Source organism: Balaenoptera musculus, chromosome 17 (assembly GCF_009873245.2).
Source record: "Balaenoptera musculus isolate JJ_BM4_2016_0621 chromosome 17, mBalMus1.pri.v3, whole genome shotgun sequence".
Classification (NCBI taxonomy): domain Eukaryota; kingdom Metazoa; phylum Chordata; class Mammalia; order Artiodactyla; family Balaenopteridae; genus Balaenoptera; species Balaenoptera musculus.
Genome location: NC_045801.1, coordinates 22,097,208 through 22,122,836, shown reverse-complemented (window position 1 = coordinate 22,122,836; position 25,629 = coordinate 22,097,208). Strand labels below are relative to the sequence as shown.

Here is a 25,629-nt window from a genome sequence, read left to right as displayed (position 1 = left end):
CAGAATTACCATATGACCCAGCAATCCCACTACTGGGCATATACCCAGAGAAAACCATAATTCCAAAAGACACATGCACCCCAATGTTCATTGCAGCACTATTTACAATAGCCAGGTCATGGAAGCAACCTAAATGCCCATCGACAGACAAATGGATAAAGAAGATGTGGTACATATACACAATGGAATATTACTCAGCCATAAAAAGGAACGAAATTGTGTCATTTGTAGAGATGTGGATGGATCTAGAGACTATCAAACAGAGTAAACTAAGTCAGAAAGAGAAAAACAAATATCGTATATTAACACATATATGTGGAACCTAGAAAAATGGTATAGATGAACCGGTTTGCAGGGCAGAAATTGAGACACAGATGTAGAGAACAAACATATGGACACCAAGGGGGGAAAGAGGCGGGGGGGGGGGGGTGGTGCTGTGATGAATTGGGCGATTGGGATTGACATGTATACACTGATATGTATAAAATGGATGACTAATAATAAAAAAAATTTTTTTTTTAAAAACAGGAAAAATAAGTTAGCTTCCAATGATCAAGATCTAAAATTAGTCAGACATTTTGCTTTGTTCATCTACCATATTTGCACTGAACAGCTATTTCTTGCTCATATTCTAAATTGAGAATTTTATAAAACAAAATTAATTACCCAAGAAAGCCACGTGACAACGCAAACTGTTCAGGAATGGATTCTGCTCCCAACTGTGCCACTAACAAGGAAACTGAGTAAGTCACTTCAAATGAACCTCTCAGGCTCCTAACTTGTAAATCAAAGAAATTGTGCTAACAATCCCTGGTCTTCTCCCTTGTCTTCCAGATCTAAAATAGTTATTACTGAATTATAATTAAGTATCTCCAGATAGGCTGGTGAATATGGGAATAGAGATAACTTAATACTGCCAAAACAGACTGAAGAGAAATCCCAACCATAATCCTATGTGAGTATTACACACATTTAATATTAATATTACAGTAGTTCAAATGAAACAAGGAGACCCTGACTGGCTTAAAATAAAACAAAATAAAATGCATATTGCACGAAAGTTTTTTAATAATGCAAATACTTAAGTGCCTAAAATAAAACAGCCTTGGTTAGTTTCTAGAAGTATTATCTTAACGCAAAAAAGATGTGCAGACCAAACTGAAATATCAAGGTATTAACCTCAGTAAGAATATACTTTGTGTTATTAAATGTTCAAGGTACTATAAGGATGTGAAGTCAAATGAGATAACATTTTATCAAAGTTAAAGTTGATCAATTAAAAGTTATATAGAAAATGAATGATAAAAAGAAACTTAAAAGACAATCTCATTTACAATAGCACCAAAAAGAATGAAATACTTAGGAACAAACTCAACCAATGCGGCACAACACTTGTACACTGAAAACTACAAAACACTGCTGAAAGAAAGTAAAGACGACACACATAAATGGAAAGACATCCAGCCTGTATTCATGGACTAGAAGATTTAATATTGTTAAAATGTCCATACTACCCAATGTGATCTACAGATTCAATGCAATCCCTATCAAAATCCCAATGGCATTTTTTTTTTTTTTGCAGAAATAGGAAAAAACCATCTAAAATTTGTGTGGAATCCCAAAGGACCCTAAATAGCCAAAATAATCTTGAGAAAGAAAAATAAAGTTGGAGACCTCACACTTCTTGATTCCAAAACATATTACAAAGCAACAATAATCAAAAGAGTACGGCACTGGCATAAAACTCCTAGAAGAAAATACAGAGAAGAACCTTCATAACATTGGTCTTGGCAATGGTTTCTTGGATGTTACACCAAAAGCAAAGGCAACAAAACCAAAAATAGATAAGTCAAGTTATATTAAAGCTTCTGCGCAACAAAGGAAACAAAAGAGTGAAAGGAACAAAACATCTACAAACCATATATACAAGAAGGAGTTAATATCCAGAATATATAAAGAACTCCTTCAGCTGAGCAACAACAACAAAAGAAATCCTAAAAAATTAGCAAAGGACTTGAATAGATATTTCTCCTTCTAAAGAAAACATAAAAATGGCCAACAAGCATATGAAGAGATGCTCAACATCACTAATATCAAGGAAATGTAAATCAAAACCACAATGAAAGATGGCCTCACACCTGTCGGAATGGCTATCATCAATAAGACAACAAATAACAAGTGTTGGCAAGAAGATCGAGAAAAAGGACCCCTCACGCACTGTTGGTGAGAATGTCAACTGGTGTAGTCACTGTGGAAAACACTATGAAAGTTCTACAAAAAAAATTACATACAGAATTATCACACAATCCAGCAAATCCCACTTCTGACAAGATTATATATCCAAGATAACTGAAAATAAGATCTTGAAGAGACATTTGCAGCATTATTCACAGTAGCCAAGAGGTAAAAACCATCTAAATATCCATCAATGAATGAATGGAAAAAGAAAGTATAGTATATACATACAAGGGAGTATTATTCAGCCTTAAAAATGAAGGAAATCCTGCCATATGCTACAACATGAATGAGCTTTAAGGACCTTAAGCTAAGTGAAATAAGCCAGTCACAAAAAGACAAATACTGCATGATTCCACTTATAAGTGGTATCTAAAGCAGTCAACCTCTTAGAAACAGAAAGTAGAATGGTGGCTGCTAGGGGTTCGGGGAGGGCAAAAAGGGGAGGAGTGGTCAATGGATATGGAGTTTAAGTTTTTGCAAAATGGAAGTTCTAGAGATCTGCTGCACAACAAGTGGCATAAAGCTAACACTATTGTACACTTAAAAATAATTAAGCTGATAAATGTTATTTGTCTTAACTGCCATTAAAAAAAAAGGTATGTACAAAATGAGTTCTGAGAGTTCAGACAAGTGCGAAATTATTTTCAACTACATTTTTTTTTAAATCCTTTAGGATGCTGACCTTGGCGTTTGGGGTGAGCTTTTAACTACTATTAGCCTTTGCTAACAAAGCAATTATACCTGTAGCACAAAAATAAAATGCTCCTGAAATGCTTAAGGAGTGCCGTCTTTCTGAAGTAGATAGCTCAACTCATCTTTTCTTAAACGGTAAGCCAAATACTATAGCAGGAAATGGGTGTTGGACACAGTGACAATCCCTGTCCTTCACAATGTATTTGGCAAGCTGATTTCATAATGGGAAAGTTAACATCAGCACAGCTCCTATCCAAATTATCAGAATCACAAATTCCAAATAAGTAAAGGTCAAACTAGTGAAGTTTTTGATAATAAATCTTCATTTCAGAGAATTTGTATAATTTTTTTTTCAAGAAACTCAGAACTAGGCTACCCTGATAGACTCCCAATAACAGATTATCCAAGATTATTATATGGTGAACATTGGATTAATAACCATTTGTGCGCACTGCAAAGACACAGTAAGACGAGTACCCTTACCTTCATCAAAGTCAGCATCATCTTCAGTGTGCTGGGGGAAAGGAAAGCAGTTGGTAATTTCAAGCCGATCTTCTACAACAAGGCCCAAAAGCACTCCTTGAACCACCTCAGTTCCCTGTCCTTCTTCTTGGTAATGTTTGATAATCTTTAATACCACCTAAAAGAAAAAAAACAGAAAGAAGCTTAAATACCATCTTATAGTCTACACTTCCTTTATTTCAAAGAAAAAATAAAACTTGCCTAACCAAATTCCTTACAAATCATTTCCTTTACCCTTACATAAATAATAGAGTCTTACATAGTCTAAATGTACATCTGAAACTCTTGGAATTTGAAGACATGTCAAAGATGTCCATGTATAGCAATCACAACCTTCAAGTCAAGGGTCCCTAAAGGTCTGGCATCCAAGAGTTCCTTCAGTCAAATCAAACAACATCACCTCAACCTGAGATCATTACAAAGTGATCCTGTTAACCTTTGTTAATAGTAAGATAATTTCCTGCCACAGATGATGAAAGTATCATTAAAACACAGAGATAAAGACCTCAATTATCTGAACACCTAAAAGCAGAACCCTCTGACAAATTCTCAACACCTCAAGATGGGTCCTGAACAGAGCATCTAATTAATCAGAGGAAGCAACAATGGGAACATGTATCTAAGAAGAATCTGCTTGGTAACAGAGAACACAAAGAGAACCCAGTCTCTAGCACTACCTAATTTTTCTCAACCAGAAGGATACACCAAATAATCTCTAATGGATTAGTCAGCTCTTACTATTACTCTCTCCTTTAATATTTCCATAAAGATAAAGAGGTAACATCATTGAACAGGCAATTAATTTAAAAGTTCACAGTAACAGTAATGATTAATAATAATTCCTACAACATGAGATTGGTAATACATTAATGGGCTTTGAATAGTGCTTGGCACATAGTATTTATTAATAGTAGTCTATTATTCAGTACAAGCCCATGGCCTGAAGACTAAAGGGCAATACCGTCTAAAATATAACGGAAAGTCCTCCGAGGGAAAAAATAAGTCTAACAACAAAATGATAATGAGTATCTTACTGATTAGCGTTTCATTTAAAACAAGTATATTATTGACAGAAATAAATCATTGGTAACCAGTTAGTAACACAGGTTACAATTACTGAACATCATGTGCCAGGCAGTATTCTAATTATTTTACATGTATTATCAATCACGTAATTCTCACAACTACCTTAGGGAAAAGGCATTATTATACTCATTTTACAAATAAGAAAACTGAAGCAGAGAGGAGCAAATGACTAAAGATCACACATCCAGGAAATGGTAGAACCAAGATTTAAACCAAGTCAAACTCCAAAACTCATGTGCATACTTTAACAAGGAGATGACTTTCATATCAGTAACTTAATAATTAAAACCATGAGTTAGGAACAGATATGAAGCAAAGACTCTGTGATGAACAGACCCAAAAAGACTTTACACCAGTGTAAGATCCAGACCTCCTAAGAACAGCAAGTTGTCAGCAGGGAAAAGAGCTTAATGTAGGACTGGCAGTACTAGCTGGTGTACTACTTCAATGCTGTGAAGTGGCGAGAGTGTACAAACCTTACACATTCCTGTATAAAAGACCTCTCCACTTCTTGAAAGACACAAAATGGGCTTAAGGGGTCACGCAGGAATAGGAATGATTTACAGCTCTAGCATTTATTAGCTGTGACCTTGGGAAAGCTATTTAATCTTCCTAAGTCTTAGACTTCTGACTTGCAAAATGGAGCTACTTCATAGCATTATTGACACTATTAAAAATGAGAAAATGTACAGTAAATACTTCACACAGGGTCTGCCATGTAATAAATGCTCAATAAATCATCAATATTACTGACTTTATCAATAAAAAGAAAACAGAACTGTTTAATTCCTATTCAACTTGACTCTCTGCCAAGAACAATCATTTCACACACTTAAAGAACAGAAGAAACATGAATGACTAAGAAGGGATAAATAAAACTGATAAAGAGTTATCACAAATACACCTACCAACTTGTGTAGTTTACCTAGTTTCCTGGATACTTAACCCTATTAATGAGATCACTGAACCACAGTTGAAATCAAAGTAAATGAGAGATGCTAGAAGGTATCTGAACTTAACGTAGATCTTTGCACAAATCCTAGAACTGATTCCTAACAGCTGGTTCCTGTGTGTGCAAAAAGGAGTATGGATGACTAGGGCCCAGCATAGTTTCACAAAAAGCCAGGCCAAAATAACCTTATTTCCTTTTATAAAGAAAATAGAGGTGAGAAAAAATAATTATGTTTAAAAACAAATTAGCATAGTTTAAAAATATCTTATATTGAAACACTGTCTTCACTCTTACCAAAGTGAACTGTAAAGGGGTTGGGAGCAATGTAACCAAACAGCATAGCAGCCTGATATGCTTGCCCCAAGAATCAACGCAATTTATACAGCTCCACAGAAGCACAGCGCTCCAAGCAACAGAAATGATTATCTCACTCTTTCTAGCATGCTGACCTGTTACAGCCAGTTCTCTATGACAATCAAGAGAAAATTTACCAGTAACAGTATTCAACCGAGCAACGGGAAAAGCACAGCGGTTTAACCATCGGCTAAACACAATCAACATGAATAAGTATACCCCAAAAGGGCTAATTATAAGAGAGAGAGTTTAAAACTCTGTGATGAGAACCAGTTCAATGAATTCAGATCTCTATCCACGCTAGGGACACTCACAAAGAGCACTTTCCAAATAGTGAAGCACTAGAGGATGCGTCTTACTTCGAAAGGCAAACTAAGGACCACAGGTGACAGTTTCAGGAAAGAGTATTCCAGTTTTAAAGATGAATTCTCTCTAGCATTTATGGCTGTCCAAAATAGAAGCCTTTAGAAAAGGCCTGGTGATCACTAAAATGATCTTACCAATTTAATAAAATCTGATGAAATAAAACATTCAGAAAAAAAACAACTTTATCAAAACTAAGCAAACTCATTCTTCACTTTGACATTTTATAGCCTTCCTATTTCCTAGATACACATTAAAATCTCAATTCTTTAGTTTAAAAAATAATGTACTGGAATTGCATTACAAACTTCAGAGTAGGCTCAATTTAGATGTCAAAAGGAAACTCCCGAGCAGAGGGAACCTACTGACATACAGCCTTCTGATATTCTACCCAAATAACCAAGAACTTACTGTACATAGAAAAATATTCCACATATTATTGGTATTTATAAGTAAGAATCCATGTACTGCTCATGGCCTCCCCTCTTAAATGTCCTTGTAAAAATGAAGGGATGCTTTTACTCACCGCATCTTCAACACCCAACACAGGTACTAGCACATAAAAAATACTCAAAATATATTTGCTAAAGGAATGAATGGTAAACATTTATCAATCACTTATGTCAAGCACTCCACCAAGTGCCTCACATGCAATTACTCATTTAATCCTCACAATCACTCTACAAAGTCAGTAATATTATTTTCCCATTTTACAGAGGAGGAAACAGATAATCTGACAGAGATTTATTAAATCAGGAAAGGGAGATTGACTTCTGACACCAAGGTACGTTTAATTACTTACTTCACAGTAACTGAGTAACTTTAGGCTCCAAATATGTTTTTCATAACAAGGCTGAAACAGAATGCAGGGGCAACAGCTCTGGAAGAAGTCTCTGTAACTAAGTTGTAGACGCAGGGTTTCTGCATGGAGTAAGAAAAGTTCAGTGAAGGATTTACAGGGACCTGCAGCAAAAAGACTGAGGGAATGGTACTGGTGGTCACATTTTTTGTGCCCTGACAACAAGAAGTAGCATGAACAGGAAACTGCCACTGATTGTAAGAATGCGATTCAGCTCTTTATCTTTAGCAGCACTATCCTCACAAGCCACAAGATGGGAACGTTCCACCACGCATGTCCTGTTTCAGTCATGCTCACTGGCCTTTCATTTTTCTCTCCCTGCAACCAATCATATGCTTCTGTCCATAAAACAGTGCTGATATACTCTTAATTAATCCTGTTTATTGATGTCATGCTACCTGTCCTGACTCTTGAAAGCAAGGTACATGGAAAGCTTCATAGCTCCCCAAAACAAAAACATACTCCTCTATTATATTTTGTTTATAAGCATCACAAATGTTCTTAGCATATCAAAATGACCTGGGGAGCTTTTTTAAATAAATGAAGAGAGGTCTTCACCCCGCTACATATGACAGCCATCAATATTTTTAAAATACTGATGCCTGAAACCCAATCCCTGAAAATCAAGAGTTAGTTAACCTGGGTTGGGGTTCCTATACTGGTTTTTTGGGTTTGGGGTTTTGTGGGCTTTTTTTTTTTTTGGTTTGGGTTTCTATTTTTGTTTTTAGATTCTCCAGGTGATTCTAACATCCTACTTCATTCTAACTTTTAATGAGGTGGTATGGACCAGCCTTCCTTTTTTGTTCTGTTTTTTGTTGTTTTTTTTTAATGAGGTGGGTTTTTTTGTTTTTGTTTTTTTGGCTGTGTTGGGTCTTCGTTGCTGTGCGCAGGCTTTCTCTAGTTGCGGGGAGCAGGGGCTACTCTCTGTTGCAGTGCACGGGCTTCTCATTGAGGTGGCTTCTCTTGTCACGGAGCATGGGCTCTAGGCACACGGGCTCAGTAGTTGTGGCATAAGGGCTCAGTGGTTGTGGTACATGGGCTTAGTTGCTCCGCGGCATGTGGGACCTTCCCAGACCAGGGCTTGAACCCGTGTCCCCTGCACTGGCAGGCGGACTCTCAACCACTGCGCCACCAGGGAAGTCCTTTTGTTCTAACTTCTCAGGTGATTGCAATGCACTCAACTGGTTAAACCACAAGTTTTCTTTCCTGTTTTAAGACTCCCTATGTTGCTAAAAAGTGAGTACACTAAGAAATACAGACCCAAGAATGAACCTTTTATTTATAAAAGCATAAAGAGAAGCTCAAGCCCTACTTGGAAGGATCCCTACAATAAAAAAATGAGAGGAAAGGTAATGTGAGCAGTTCATCTGAGAAGTGTTCACGTGTCTACAGCAGAGTAAAACTTACTCTTTATAGCTTGACCCCATATTTATGACTACTTATGAACTAGTGCCGACCAGGTTCCTTTATCCTATAAATTAGCAGGTAAGTGAAGATTCTTCTACAAATTATGCCTTACGGGACAGAAACAAACTGGCCAGCAGAATCTGAAATTACCATATTCTTCTACACCTCCCTAACATTGTCATATTCTGAGTCTAAATGCTTATTAACCTCCTTGATATGCCCTGCACAGTAAGTACTGCTCTTGGACTAGGTCAGCAGTCTCTAGAACCATCTCCTAGTTTTCTGAAGTTTGCATGTTCTCAGGATGGGCAAATCTTGCCAAAGAATCCCAACCTGCAAGACAGTAAACAGACTTCCTGTCTGCTGAAAGTACCCTAGAGGAACCATTTTTTCCTACTATTGTTTACTATTCAGTGCAGACAATTTGAAAAAGCAAAGCAGACTGTTTCTAATCTCTAATGAACAAAATACTATTTCTTTAAGTGTCTGGCATTTAAAAAAAAAAAATGAAAACCTAACTTTGCCCAAAAGGCTAAAAGCAACAAAGAATTTAACTTCCAAGACAGAAAGTATTCTCAATACTACAGGATAAAATATGAATAATAATCTAAAATATCTAAATAAATTAATTATACCAGAAGTCAATCAACCTAAACTTCGAGTTAATTAATAAGCATGATGGGTTAAATCTTCCATCCTTCCTGGAAAGGAACACTTAGCAGAATCTCTAATCAAAATCACATCAGAAACTTCCAGTTCCATACCAGGGAACAATTTAAATCTGACCAAAATAAAGATTATGCTTTCTGATGAATTGGAGTAATTTTCTATCAAATATGATGTCTACAAAGACCCGTTACTACAGAAAAACTTGGAAGTCCTGCACAGAATCACCAGAATTCTGTTATTTTCAGCTTCTTTCATTCACTCATTAATCCATTCACCCAGATATTTGCTGAGTGACTTCTACAGGCCAGTTATAGCAATGCCAGGCCCTGTGAATATGAAACTAAATCAAATACATAAGGCCTTTACTTTCATGGGGCTTATATTTTAGAACATCAGTTCTCACATATTTTAATCAAAGGGCCCTTTTAACACTCTTAAAAACTACTGTGGGGCTTCCCTGGTGGCGCAGTGGTTGAGAATCTGCCTGCTAATGCAGGGGACACGGGTTCAAGCCCTGGTCTGGGAAGATCCCACATGCCACAGAGCAACTGGGCCCATGAGCCACAATTACTGAGCCTGCGCGTCTGGAGCCTGTTCTCCGCAACAAGAGAGGCCGCGATAGTGAGAGGCCCGCGCACGGCGATGAAGAGTGGCCCCCGCTTGCCGCAACTAGAGGAAGCCCTCGCACAGAAACGAAGACCCAACACAGACAAACATAAATAAATAAAATTAAATTAAATTTTAAAAAAAAAGCATCATGTAATGGCAATTCTATAAATCTGGGTTTAAAAAAAAAAAAAACTACTGTGGACCTCAAAGAACTTTTATATTGATATTTACATATGAAAATTCAAACCAAAAAATGTTCAAAATACCTTATTCACTTAAAACAATAAGTGTATCACAAACTAACTTAAATTACATTTTTATGAAAAATAACTACTTTCCAAAACAAAAAACTTAATCAGGATACAAAAATGACATTGTTTCACATTTCTGTAAAACATTTACGTTTTCAAAAATAAATTTTAACCAGGATAGGAGAATGACACTGTTTTATAGTTTTGTAAATCCTATTAATGTCTAGCTTAATAAAAGACAACTGGATTCCCCTATCTGCTTCTGCATTCAGTCTTTTACATAACGCATCATGTAGCATCTGAAAACCTCCATTAAACACTCATGAAAGAATGAGGGTAAAAGTGACAAATAATGTTTATAGTTATTATTACGAAAATAGTTTAGATCTCGGACACCCTCTAAAAGAGTGTTGGGGATTCTCACAGTTTAAGAACCACTATTCCAGAATGACAATTAATTAACGTGCTTATACATTGTTAAAAGCACCATGAAGAAAACAGAGAAATGTGCTGTTAGCTAGGTTGATCTGCAAAAGGCCTCTCTCTGAGATGACCCCTGAGCAGAGAGCTGAAGAACAAGCAGTCAGCCCTACGAAGAGCTGGGTGAAGTGAATATTTGCCAACTATGGGTTTTAAACACTAGTTCAAAAAAATACTAATATTTGCTTTTCATAAAATATACAAGTTGTATTTTAAGGGAACAAAAAGGCCTAAAGAGGGATGAACAGTAGGATGGGAGTAGTAGTACACTTTCATGTTTTTACCAAAAGCTCTGGTATATAAATAATAAACCCAATCTCCTAGCAGACTCAGTTACATCCTAAGATACTACTACATAGTTCAAAACTAACAATTTCGTATCATTTTTGTTGATGAATTATGAAACAATATGTTAATAAAATCCTTTCAGGAAACGTTTGCCATGGCTTTTATAATCAGCAATATTTCTAATACCACTGTCAAGGTTAATCTTTACCTGGTAAACATACATCTACGAAGTTACCACCCAAAATTCTTCTAATCAAGGTAGCAACTCTAATGAAGTTCAAAGTTAAAAAGTAATTTAAGAACTGAATCTGGAACTTTCAGGCCTTGCAATATACGAATACGAAGTACCTCAACCCCCTCTACTCCTGTGTGCATGGAGAAATGATGAATAAGCTGCATTTCTGAAAAGCTTAACTAGACAGTCAACCAAGCTAGAAGAGAAAACTCACAGACCAGAGCATTAACCCTGTGAGTTAACACAGCAGTATCCAAAGGTACATCAGACCTAGATACAATCCCCAAGGGTAAGGAACTGGTCTGCAGCCCAATCTCTGTCCTGGGTCAGCAGATGGGGTCTTGACTTGTTTGACTCAAGGAAGTGGAAACTAAGACCTTTCCAAAAAGCTAGAGCTCCATGAAAATTGTTGGTGGAAAGGAAAGAGAGAAAACAGTAATTGCAATATCGTATAGTTAAATATAAACTTACTACATGATCCAAATTCCTACTCCTCAGAATTTACCCAAGAAGAATAAAAATATATTCACACAAAAATATGTTCACAAATGTTCACAGTAGCACTATTCATAAGAGCCAAAACCTGGAAGCAACCCAAAAGTCTACCAAACACAGGTGGATAAACAACTGCAATAGGCCATCCATTCTATGGAATACTACTCAGCACTAAAAAGGAACAAAGTATCAATACAACAACAGGGAATCTCAAAAACATTATACTGAGTGAAAGAAGTCAACAAAATGCTATGTACTATATGACTTCCTTTATATGGAATTCTAGAAAAGGCAAAACCACAGCTGATAAGTGGTTGCCTTGGGGCCAAGGTGAGGGGGAGGATACCGAGAGCAGAAGGTCACAAATAACTGTATAATTGTGGTTCCCATTATATAATTATTTATAATTGTGGTTCCCATTATATAATTATTTACAACTACTAAAGTTCATCAAACTGTACATTTAAAATGAGTGGGTTTTATTGTGTATAAATAATACCTTAACTTTAAAAAAACTGTATGTACTTTTAAAATGTCTACATGATGAAGAAACAATTCATATGTACCCACTCCAAATTTTATCCCCAATTTCAGAGTTCAAAGATCCCCTGAAATGCTATAAGGCCCAAGGAACTAGATTAAGAACCACTGCTATATTCTGACATTATTTATATTTTGTATGTGCATATATAAACTCAAGTTCAAAATAACTCAAGTTTATAATAAGCCTAAGTAATCAAAAATAAATCAAAATAAATCAAAAACAAATCTGTATTATTTTAGAAGTCAAAGTATAACATTCAGAATTTTTCTTTTAAAGTACTTTAGAATTTAATCAGATTAATTAGGTAATTAATAGACAATTTCAGTTACCTAGAAAAATCTGTTTATGTAAAACTAATTCACCAGAAATTGGATGTTTACATGTTTACAAACAAACACACACCCCCAAAAAAAAGACATGGCTAAAGAAAGAATCCACACTACCCAAAATTCTACATTAACAAGTATACTTCTCCAAGTCTATAAACCCTAAAAGCAAACATTCAAACCTGAAGGTCACAAATGAACCTGAAGAGATCTAAGAACCTCTTAAAATCAAATGCAATATTTTGTGTCTACATACTTAAGGGCATTTTCTTGGAAAAAAGGTCCATGGCATTTGCCAGATTCCCAGAGGCCCATGACACACAAAGGGTTAGAAAGAGTTTTAAAAAGTACTAATAAAAATGTATTACATACGTGCAGTTATGCATTTATGTTTGTATGAACAAGAATGGTGTGGAAGGACATACCTTTTCTTCTATAAATCTTTGTATTATTTACTTAGTCTTAATAAGCATGTATTTGCTTTTAATGCAAAAAACATCAAATAAAGAAAAAATTAAGGGAAATTATTTTAAAATACAGCAATCACTGCAATTTACTGTATGGAGTTGCACAAAGAAGAACAAACTAATTTAAATTCCTTTTTTGACAGTGCTCCTGAGTTGACAGAATGGTGTGGACATACTATATCTTGATTTTAGCATGTTCTTTGGGGTACATTAAAAAAAAATATGGACTGAATGAAGCATGGTTAAGTGGCTCTGAAAGGAAAAGAAAAAGAAAAAATCCACACACTATAAGCCTGAGCACCTGCTGACTTTAAATTCTAATCTCTTGTTGATACGGTCACTCTTCAACTCAATTCACAGATGTCGCTGCACACATACAAAAATTACCAGAAAATATGCATATGTACACACCATTAAGGTGAAAGAGGTAACTTCTAGATACATAGACTGGTTTTCAACAAGCAGAGAGATCTGTTTAAGAGAAGCCTAACCTAAGCCAATTATAAATCAGCAAAATATCAATTCAAACTTTGTGCAAACTTATGGCAATAAATCTTCACCAGGAAAAGCAGCAGGTTTCCCACTGTCTCTGTACTACACATAAAAAGGATCTGTTGAAAGCCCAGTTTAAATGATTTGGGACCTAAGTAGTTCCAAATTGTTAGAACTGTACCATCTATCATTTTTAACCTTCTTTTATAAAGCTGAGCTCGTAAGGACTGCTCTGAGGTTGCAACCTGCACTGTGCACCTAGGGAAAACAAACACTGAATCTATTTGTTCATCTTGTTAGAGTTCACAGATAAGAAATGTTGACATTATTAAAATGTTTTACCATTAAACCTGATAATAAAAAAAGTAAAATTAGTGGTATTTAGTGACCACAATATTATTTTAGGTAGGTTCTACTAAATATTATTAGACTCTGGTTATAGGAAGATGCTATTATCTAAAATAGGCATAAAAATCATTTATAACAGTACTTCTCAAACTACAAGCAGCAAAGAACTCATTTTCCTCCCGCCCACCACAGACCAATATTTTAGTCAAAGAATAAAAATTACTTACTAGAAAGTGAAAACATATTTTTAAAGACATAGAGAACACAAGCCCAGCGGTCACACGCTTGGCTACAAAGCAATATTAAACTGCTGTCAAAGTTTCTAAAGACTCGGTCTGAATCCCGTGCTTGTCTCAGGCAGACCAATAACAGTTCACACTTAATCAGCACTGGTTTATAGAACCTGTAACGTTAGGCAGGTACCGTTCTCTCCCAACTCCAGGAGTGGAACATTGAGAGTTTATAATCAAACACTTCCTAATTTATGTCACTGATAACGAAGTCTCTCAAAATATAACATTATCTCAATAGATGTGAACTCTAAACTGTGTAGCTATCAAACCCATAGCTTCCCCCCAACCCCCACCTGCTACAGGAGAGGACAGGCACTTGCTGGGCTCAGACCACTATTCTCTTAGTTTTGATTCTATTCTGAACTCTGTATTTTTAGGAAGGGTAAAAACAAACTCATTCCAGCAGCAGAACTCCACTTTGAATCACATGCTCTGTAAGACAGAGGTAAGAGAGTAAATCATGTATCGAATGAGTGAGCCCAGCTGAAGCCCCAACATGCAAACCTCGATTTGCTGTCTTCCATTTGTTGTCTAGTACACAGTAACTCTAGAATTAATCTTTATTTTTGTGGAAAAAAAATAATGTTCAAGTGAGAGAGAAAACTTTAGTAAAAGCTTAAAATTAATTCTTACAAGTACACACAAATGTGAACCTCTGGTCTGTACAAACGGGAAAACCGTATAGCATAGTTTAGTCTGGGCACTAGAATTCAAAATTAAGCTTGAGCGCCAGCTTAAGCAGGTTACCTTACCACCTATCTCCTATGGAGATAAATCAGTCAGTACCTATTCTCACAGCGTAGTTAACAAGGATTAAAAAATAACCCACCCAAAGTACCTATCACACTGTGCCTAGTAAAGCCTCAATAAACGTTAGCTACTATTACAACTACTATTTTACAATAAATATTTTACCTAATCTCTTTCATCCATCCATCCATCCATCTATCCCACAAAAATCTAGTGAGTGGCTAGACTATGCTAGATACCCTCATGGCACTTACCCTTGTCTCCTCAGAACGTTCAGAGTCTACTCCTCAGAGATGTTTTTCAGTCTTATAAGATATAAATATGACTTATTAAAAATCAGTCACCTAACGCCAAATTTCCATTTTTGTTAAGACTTATCAGGCATCTGTACCTAGAGCTATCTCTTATAACAACCAGTACCACAGGGTTTCAGGACAAGATTTTTTTAATCTGCATTAAAAAGTCAAGAGTGTGAGTAAATTGATTAACTGATTTATTCAAAATATTGTGTATATGTGTATGGATGGATGGATGTAAGTTTCCTTAAAAACACCATTATCCTTGCTAAAAATAAAGACTAGATCCACTACAAGAGTTTCTTAAAAGTCTGAAATAAAAAGGTAAAGCCCAAACTGCACCAGTTGCTAGCCAGACAGAAGAGGTCAGACAGGATGCATGATTCCTAGCTGGCTTTATTCCAGTTTTGTAGATTCTGGGAAGTAAGGTCCACAGCCTGAACTTCTCACATCAATCACCGTCAAAGAACAGCTATTACTGTAGAAGAATTTTAGTCTCAAAGAACCTGTAATGCCACAGACTCTCCCCTTAGCATATTCTGTAAAGTCAATATCTAGACTTTCATTTAATTCTGGCTTCTCTCACTGACTGATCTGTGAACTTGGCAGTTTTCTTATTTGCTTAAGCCTGGATCATTTTTTCTAACACTGAACAAAGAAGGTAGTTACTGCCAAAATGTAAATTCAAAAAACAGAAAGCAGCATTAGTCTTAAATTTAACACATTTTATGGCTCAAGTGGGATGGGGTTCCATTTCATAACTGGCTGAGTCAAATAATAAATAGGATTTCAATCACTGCTGTTAAGTTTTGATGTGAAAGAAATTCAAGTAACTTCAATAAAAAAAAAAAAAAAAGATATTTTGCTCCTGACACATATGGGGTTAGTTACAATGTTCCAATACACTTAACCAATATTGCTTCTATAATATTGCAGTTGAAAGACCGTATTTCATAATTATTCTCTTAAATCTAATGCTCACTGATGGTCCACAGTTTTAAAGTTAAATCAACTATTAATTGTTGGGGAAAGGGGAAGGAGGACAACGCAGCCTCAAGAAATTCAACAGACTAGCTCTGCTCTCATCATAAAAATTAGTCATCAGAAAGTACAATGATGCAATCAAACATACAAATGTATAATTTCAATTAAATGTTAACTGAAAAGGATATTTAACTTATAATATTAAATTTTTACTTTACCAACTCAATATACATAACCAATAAGCAAATTTTCCCACATATAGCTAGAAGATAATTTTCCTAAAGTAAAAGGCTTAGCTGGAACAAAATTCATTTCCCCTCTAACACAAAACAAACAAAATTTCAAAGCTGTTATGAGCTGTCTGCTTCCCAACACAGTTTAAGTTTATTATATTCAGCAGCATGAACCACTGCTTAATTAGAAGGCCTTAAGGTGATTTTTAGGTGCTTCGATTACAGTTTGTTTCTGCTTCCTTAACAGGAGGCAATACTTGCCAAAATAGGTCCAGAAGGAAACATTCAAAAAGAGTAACTATGACTGCCCCTGAGAAGAGGGTGGTTGAAGATAGGAATGAAAGTGACAGTTTCTTTTCACTACCTACTCTTTTTTGCGTTTTGATTTGTGTACCATGTGTACCCAGAGAAATGGCTGTGTTTAATTAAACAGGTTTAATAAATTAAAAGCACTTCAACTTTCCAGCATAAAGACTATACCACAATAATCCCAGGGGGAGGTGATTATTCACCTTCTTTATCCTCAAGAGGTCCTTCAGAACAAAACTGAAGGTTATGCATTTCTGTACAAAATCTAAAATGGGTTTTTTTCTACCCAAAAGAAAAAGATGTTGGTTTTGTTTTAAAGGCTACCCTTAAACCAAACTTGAAAACAGTATATCTACAATCTCTCATTTGCAGGCTACAAACAAAAGGTAAAGAGGATCTTAAAAGTCAGGCTGTAAAGTTTGATTTTATTTTGTGTAATGAGAATTTTTCCAAGGAGTTTCTGCATTCTAGGACCACAGCTACTAAGTAAGTGACTTTAAGAGAATCCAAGGTAAACCCTAAGGAACAATCAAAGATAATACCAGAAGACTGGGTGACTTGGGCAGATCTGTGAGTGTTATCACTATCAGACAGGAAATGTTTACTGAATTGATGAATCACTGTAACAAGCATACTAACAGGCATACTTAATTTTAAAAATAAAGGCTAAGATTTTTAGAAACCATAACTTTCAGGTGGCAGTGGTATCAAGAAACAGCACTCTATACTCTGTAAGTGGGAAAGCACACTGAACTATACAACTGTTCTGAAGAGCAGTTTGACAACACGCTTAATATGCTTAAAAATGTGCACAACCACCTTTAACCCATTAACTTCAACTATAGATATTTATTAAAGCATTGGAGAAACGCTAGAAGAGAAAATTCCGAACTCTTAATAGTGTACCCACCCTCAAGTTATGAGCTTATAAACTAATTTCCTTTGTGTTTTTTATATTTCTCCAAAGTTTTCTTACTATGAATGTATACCATTTTTTGTTTTCTAAAACATCCAATTTTAGCACATTACTGCTATCCCATAGATAAACATTTGCTACTTATATCAAATGAAACTAGTTGGGGACAGGGATAGAAGGTAAAGGTATTGAGAAAAAAAAATGTTTTATATTAATCATCAAGATACAATGAACACCTGTGGCATTTAGGTACTATTTGGGAGGAAAATAAATCCTTAAAATTTTATGCTAAAATACAGTTGATATGCAGACTCAAAGAGTAAAAAAGTTTTATATTTTGAGTAAGTTAATACTGAGTTACCACTATTTTGCTAAATCCATTTTTTTTTTCTTGTATGCTTGGGCTTGGTACCAACATCAATAAAACTCCAGAATACGGCTCTGGTATATACCAGTACGCACTTCAGTCCTTCAGTTTTGATGAAACAAGTACAGTTTGTCATCAAATAGATGGATATGTAAATTATACTATACTTTGCTATCAAGTCTAATCTTTACAGGAGATAACCATTTTATAGAACAATCTTCTACAAACAGTAGTTTGCAGGGGGAAAAGATAAAGTTATTTTCTCTTTAAGTATATTTTCCCATATCCTGCCAAATGAAATAATATCCAAGTACCGTAATTTAAATATTTTACAAAAACAAAATTATGAACTAATTTCCCAGAGAAAAGCAAATGCAACCAAGTTTTCATGCAGTGCTGAAATCAGGAACTTTTATCTAAAAAAACATCTAAAGGAGACTTGGTAAAGTAAAAGTGAGAGTATCCGACCACAAAAATAAGAACTGGCAAACACCCTCTTCAAAGCCTAATGAGTTATAGAGGCTTTTCTCCCCAATATTGGTACTAAAGGCCCAGAAAAAGGTTGCCAAGGCTTAAAATATCTGGATAAACTTATGAAATCCTGGATAATAAGATCAGAACTTCTAATTATACAGGAGCTAGTTGAAGCCAAAGGTGACAAGAAAGCAAAAGATAAAAAACCAGTAATCTGATGTAAAAGACTTACTGTGCCCACACCTTTTAATGTCGAAGCAGGCATTTGCGAAGTGATACATGCCATTTCATCTAGACTGCAACAACTACAGTTTAAATTTCTCATTATATTCCATTTACTTGGTCAGGCATCCAGTTTGGAATCCCACTGTAACTAATACCAACTATTAAAATCAATCCCAGCTACTAAAACTGTTATTGACAATGATTAAACATCAGTAGGGAATTTTATATGTTAAGCTTTTATTTATTACAGTAGGAAGGCCATGCCTTATCCTCACATTAAAGCAGAAGAAACTAAGGTCCAGAAATGCTATTTACTAAATCATCTCCATGTGAAATACCACGTATGCTAAGCTCCTTCAATCATCCCCACAAAGCTACAAGGAACAACACTAATATAGCTCGTCACCAGTGGTGTATATGCCATAAACACAGGAAGCAAGCACTGTCATGAAGTTTTTTTAAAAAAGGAAATGGATTTCAACAAGCTTTCTCGCCTTAAGGGAAAGAAACAATGCCCAGGATGTCTGCAGGGTTATCCAAACCTTGGAAGCGACCTGAGATGAAAAAGTCAGATGGACTTAGGTTTGCCTACCTAAGGCAGGTAAACTACCTTACTTAGGGATACCTACTAGTACTCCTCCTGACTCTCCTTAATATACAGTAAACCTTTCATTCACAGCATATGATTACACGCCAAGATGAGCAACACAAGCTGTCACCACAAGAAGTTCAGAGAAAGGAAGAGACTGATGTGGCCCAGAGCAGTACTACTCAACCATTAATATGCTATAAATTACCTGCAACAGTAGATCAGGAAAAATTCTGAAATACTGTATTTCTGCATTTCTAACAAGCTACCAGGCGAGGCCAATTCTGCTTGTCTTGCTGGTCCTTGGACCATACTTTGAGTATCAGAAGTATAATGTACATAAGAAAGGTAAGATTCAGCCTGGTTTGGGGGGAACAAGGTGGGTTTTACATGAAAAGTCCAATAGGAAGAATTACCTTGATCTTCTCTAGGAACAATGAGATCACTTGACTACAATGAAGACTCACTCATCCATTCTACAAGGATATACTGAGCACTGACTCTGCACAATGTACAACTAAAGACACACTGACAAGCCTACTGAAATGCACAATTAAGATTATTGAGAGATATCATTTCACACAACGAAAACAAGCCATCTAACTGTCCATTAACATTTAGATGAGGAAAATTATGTTCTAGTCATACAATGAAATGCTATATAGTAATGAAAATGAATGAATTATAGCTCCTCACTCTAGAACAGAATAATCTCAAAATCATGGTATGAGATACGCATACATATGATTCAAGACACAGGTGAACATATACTATGATTTAATTAGTATTTCATTTTTTATTAATATAAACAGAACAAACTAAACAAACTGGGAATACTCTGTGTGGCGAAGCTATAGAGAAAACTAAGAAATCACTGAAACAAAGCTCACAAGAGTGATTATAGGTTTTTTTTTTTTTTTTTTTGATTATAGGTTTTGAAGAAGGGATGGGAGAAAAGGATGAAACAGGGGAAGGGGCTTCAAAGATACTCATAATGTTCTATTTCTCAAGTTAAATGCCAGGTAAGTGGATGTTTACTTTGTGATTATTTAAATTATGTACTACAGACACTATTTTGCATGTATAATATATCCTGATTTTTTTTTTTTTTTACAGTTCTTTGATAATGTTATCAATGACCTTTTTAAAAACTAAGTCAGGGACTTGGTGATGGCAGATTCTAGTAGCAGTGAGTTAAAAAAAGAATGGAAGACCACGAATATAGACAAATTCTTTAACCACTGACTTCAAGGAAAAAAGTGGGGACTAAAAATGAACACAAAGTACTAAGCAAAAGGAGACAGGGCTGAACATTTTAATATGGGAAAGTCTGACAATGGTCACATGTTAAGAGAAAGGTAACATTAAAGATACAGAAAAAATTGATGAAACAGGACTAAAGCTTAGAAAGGAAAGGCTCAAGAAAAAAAGAAAAATTGGCCTTGGCCATTACCAAGACACTGGAAACAAATGTGATTAAACATGAGGCTAACCAAATTTGTCCTGTGTGGCTGGAATGAACCGTTCCTACGTAGAAGCTTGGACATAGTAGCAAATAAACGTGAACACAAAAGCAAGGATAACATCTTGGTGGGCCTTGAATTCATTGCAAAGTCACTAAAAACATTTCAAGGGACTTCCCTGGCAGTCCAGTGGTTAAGACTCTGAGCTCCCACTGCAGGGGGCACAGGTTCAATCCCTGGTCGGGGGAACTAAGATCCCACATGCTGTGCAACGCGGCCAGGAGGGAAAAAAAAAAACCATTTCAAGAGGAAAGTTAACAAGGTCTGAACGTTCACATTAAGTGAATGTTTTAATAAAAGTATGCAGGCTAAGAAAACAAGTCAAGATGCCATTAATATAATCTTTATAAAAGAAGATATCGGGACATGAAACAGGAGCAGTACAAAATTCATCAGTTTATCCTATCTATGTCAATTAACCTGTTCAGTTTTGGGAACAGGTGAACAACCATAATCCCTGCCTGCCCTCAGTAGCTTACATTCTAGTGGGGGAGACAAACAAGAAAGCAAACAAGACAATTACAGGCAGTAGAAAATACTACAAAGGAAATAAAGGTGATGTATGAAGAGTGATGGGGATGGGGCTATTTTTTACCGGGTTGTTAGGCAAGGCCTTTCTTGAGATGCTGACATTTAAGCCAATACCTAAAGGCTCAGAAGAAGCCACGGAGAAGGAAAAATATTTGAGAGAGTATTTCAGGCCGAGAAAACAAAACTCTGAAAGCTCATTGTGACTGAAGCCTAGAAGAAAGTATGAGGTGAGTTTGAAGAAAGAAACAAGAGTAGCAGGGCCCTGAAGTCTGTATAAGAAGTCTGTATTTTATTGTAAGTAGATGTGGTTGGAGGCATAGAGATGAGAAGCAGATGAATTTGACATATTTTGAAGGTGAAACAAACAGAATTTGCTGAGGGACTGTATGCTGAGGATATAAAAAAGAACATGCATACATTAATCCCTAGGTTTTGACTTTTTCAAATGGAGAGATAGTAGTTCCATTTATTAAGATGGGAGAGACTGAGGTAAGATTAATGAGTGGGAGAGAAGAAGGAGAGGGAGAGTCAATAATTTTATTTTGGACACGTTAAGCTTGAAGTACCTATGAGATATCCAAACAGTGATAGCAAGCAGGCAGTTGGATATATAAGAGTGGCATTCAAGAACCAAGTCTGGCAAGAAATATAAATCTAGGAGTTATCAAAATACAAATAATATTTAAAGCTTTGAAAAGGGGCCTTAAAGAAAGTCTACCACTGTAACTTCTACAAATCATAACAGCAGCAGCTAAAATTAAATGGTAACACGTTTTATCATTTAATTTACCAAGCACAAAGAGATTAAATAACATGCCCAATGTCATTCAGGTAATTTTAGAGCTGGATTCCAACCCAAGCAGTCTGACTCCAGAGTTGTGCTTTCATCTACTTTGTCAAGCAGAGACCAGGTGGAAGGAAGCCTAAACCCAAATCCTGAGGCACTCCAATGTTCACAGATAGGGAAAGGAGAAGCCAACATAAAAGATATTTATTCCAACTACGCGGTTTCAGGTAAGCGCTGAACCACAGGCTCAAAAGTGGCTACAAAGTAAATCTCCACTTGTGAAGTTACAGATGTCAGATCCCAGCAGGGAAGCAATAAAGTTTACTCTACCCTTCCAAAAGCCCTAGAGTCCTAGATCCTTTTCGACACCTCCGTCACCTACTTGTCTCCCAGAAGAGTCATTCTCCAAATACCCTCTCCCAGGCATCTCAAAACAAGACCCCAAGAATCTGTCACACACACACCCTAGCCTAGGTCCCCTGTCTCAGTCCTCACCTCCCCCATCAGATGGCAGAGAAGGCGGCCGCGTCTCCCGAGCAGAAAGTGAAGATAAAGAAAGGTTTTAGGGAAAAACCTTGGCCCAGCCTCATCAAGCCCAGAGGGGAGGCTGCCGGGAAGCACGTCTGGCGGAACCGGGCTGGGAACTGAGCTCCCCACGTGGGCCTGGGGAGACGGAACCCCACTCACCAAGCCATCTATCTGCACTTGCTTCACGGCTGAATCTCCGGACACCCCTTTGCCTTTGCCTTTCCCTGAAGCGCCGGTGGTGGAGCTGGAAGAGGTGGCAGCAGAGCCGGTGCCTTCTTTGCGGGACGCCATCTTTCCAGCCGGACAGGAAAAGAGAGAAACGTGAGTAACCGGAAGCGGAAGTACAAGCTTCACGTAACGTCAGACGCAGTCTGGCGTTCGAGAGGCGGAGCTCTTAGGAAAGGCCGGGGGAGGCCCCGCCTCCTTCCTCACGTCCAGTCACCTTCTTCGGCAATAGAATTCTCTGCACATGCGCGTTGTGCGTTTGCGACTTACAGAAAGCTTTCAGAAAGGCAAAAATGAATTTTTTTTTTTAGCTGTGTTGGGTCTTCGTTTCTGTGCGAGGGCTTTCTCTAGTTGCGGCGAGCGGGGGCCACTCTTCACTGCGGTGCGCGAGCCTCTCACTATCGCGGCCTCTCTTGTTGCGGAGCACAGGCTCCAGACGCGCAGGCTCAGTAGTTGTGGCTCGCGGGCCCAGTTGCTCCGCGGCATGTGGGATCCTCCCAGACCAGGGCTCGAACCCGTGTCCCCTGCATTGGCAGGCAGATTCTCAACCACTGCGCCACCAGGGAAGCCCCAAAAATGGACTTTTTAAAATGTTTTGCACTTTTATGTTTAGTCTGTCTCCACAAGGCAGTTGATCATAACTGCATTATAGCTCGCATTTATGTAGCGTCCCATTCGTAAAAAATGCTTTCACTTCTAATTTTTTAAATTAATACCCATTTCCAATCTTGGAAACTATGAAGAGCTATACAAGCTCCCATGTTAGGAAATTGAGACGTGATTTGTCTAACGTCATTCTGTTAATTAGTGGTGAGCCATGTTGCAGTTTGTTTAAAATTTCTTTGCGATTTTTGTCCTTTTAAATATCCCACTAAGATTTTCCAGTCATGTATGCTAAACACACTACATGGGTTCTTGTAATCTGAACAAAGACAGTGTATGTGGGCCCTCTGCATGAAATAGCCCAGAGCCAAAAGATACAAATACAGAGAGAGAGAAAGAGAGCGAGAATGAAGTAGAATTTTAAATAGGAAATCAATATGATCACCCTAACTAGAAAGGGTCTAGAAGCAATGACATTCCTTCACTTGGATTCCTAGTTTCCTTCCTATCTCACTGACTGATCCTTTCTTCTCAGTCACCATTGCTGATTTCTTTACCCTTCCCTAATTTTAAAATTAAAATTAAATTTTAATTTATTTTAATTAATTTAATTTAAGAACAGCAGCAGTGTTCAGTCCTTGTACATCTTCATTCCCTTATCTTTACTCCCTATCTCAAGGCTCATCATGCAATGCTGATGATTCCCAAATTTATATTTCCCCAGACCTCTCCACTGAACTCCACACCAGCATATCCATCTGTCTATTCAACATCTCCACTTAAATGTCCCACAAGCACCTCCAACTTAACCTTTCAAAAATTGAGCTCCAAATACCACCTCCCCTCGAAAAAAATGTTCTTCCCACAGTCTTCCCCCTGTCATTTGATGACAGTGTTATTCTTCTAGTTGATAAGAACAAAGCCCTTGGGGCCATCTTTGACTCCTCTGTTTCCTTCACACCCTACCCCTGATTCATTGGAAACTTCTGTAGGCTCCATATTAAAAATGTATTCAAAATCCAGACTTCTTTTGGGAAGATGAAGTAGAAATATTTTTTCCTATTCCTCCCTATAAGTACAACAAAATCCCAGGCTATTATATATAAAAGAAACATAAGAAGACTCTGCAAGGTGAAGAGAAGGAGAAAGACTGGTTAGGGACATGGGGACCCAAGGAGCAACACAGTGGTGATTTCCCAGTTTCTATTTGCCACATATATCCCAGACTTGGAGGTGAAATCCAGTCACCTGAAAATATCAACAGGCACAGATTTAAAAACTCCAACAAAAGTCTGTTCTCTGCACACTGCCAGTATAGACCATGTGGGGAGCTTGAACTTTCACCCCCACCAGACAGTAATAAGGCACCCACTCCATCCCCCAATGGAGTGATGTCAAAGAAGGCCTAGTGGAGACTAAGGATTTCACCACAGCTGGTAATGAGGCCACCCACTCCTAATGCCAGTGAAGGAAACAAGAAGAGCAGTAATGAAGCATTACTACCCCTCCCATCCAGGAGGTATAAGTTCACGTGTAGTGGGAGCTGGAACTCCCATCCTCCAGCAGTAGCAAGGAACTAGTCTACTACCCCCAAGGGAATCAATGGAGGCTGAACGTGAAACTTCTATTTGTACCCTCCTAGGGCAGTGATAAGAAGGACTCCCTCCTCCTTCCATTGCCAGAGCTGTGTCAGAGGAAACCAGCTAAAACATATGTCTCAAGATCCATTGTTCTGCACAAATAACAAATGTTGGCAAGAATGTGGAGAAAAGGGAACCCGCACACACTGTTGGTGGGAATGTAAATTGGTGCAGCCACTGTGGAAAACAGTATGAAGACTTCTCAAAAAACTAAAAATAGAGCTACCATATGATGCAGCAATTCCACTCCTGGGTATATACCCGAAAAAAACAAAAACACTAATTCGAAAAGATACATGCAACCCAATGTTCACAGCAGCATTATTTACAACTGCCAAGATATGGAAGCAGCCTAAGTGTCCAAGAACAGATGAATGGATAAGGAAGAGTGGTATGTATGTATAATGGAGTACTACTTGACCATAAAAAAGAGTGAAATTTTGCCATTTGCAGCAAAATGGATGGACTTCGAGGGCAAATGGTTACCAGTGTGGAGAGGGAAGGGGAAAGGAGCAATAGGGGTGGGGGAACTAGAGGTACAAACTATTAGTTATTAAATAAGCTACAAGGATATATTGTACAACATGGGGAATACAGCTAATATTTTATAATACTATATATGGAGTATAGCCTTTAAAAATTGTGAATCACTATATACCTGTAACCTATATAATATTG

General features: G+C 37.1%; 1 protein-coding gene across 1 annotated transcript in view; it reads right to left on the bottom strand.

Annotated features, from left to right (window-relative positions):
• The window catches only part of EIF3H (eukaryotic translation initiation factor 3 subunit H), an 86,925-nt gene extending 64,117 nt beyond the window's left edge, over window positions 1–22,808 (bottom strand). Inside the window, exons 1-2 of the mRNA XM_036830418.1 lie at window positions 22,643–22,808; window positions 3,415–3,571 (exon numbers count right to left, since the gene is read on the bottom strand). Of these exons, the coding sequence (XP_036686313.1) occupies window positions 3,415–3,571; window positions 22,643–22,774 (289 nt within the window). The 5' untranslated portion in view covers window positions 22,775–22,808. The remainder of the gene's footprint in view (window positions 1–3,414; window positions 3,572–22,642) is intronic.
• Between the last annotated feature and the right edge of the window lie 2,821 nt (window positions 22,809–25,629).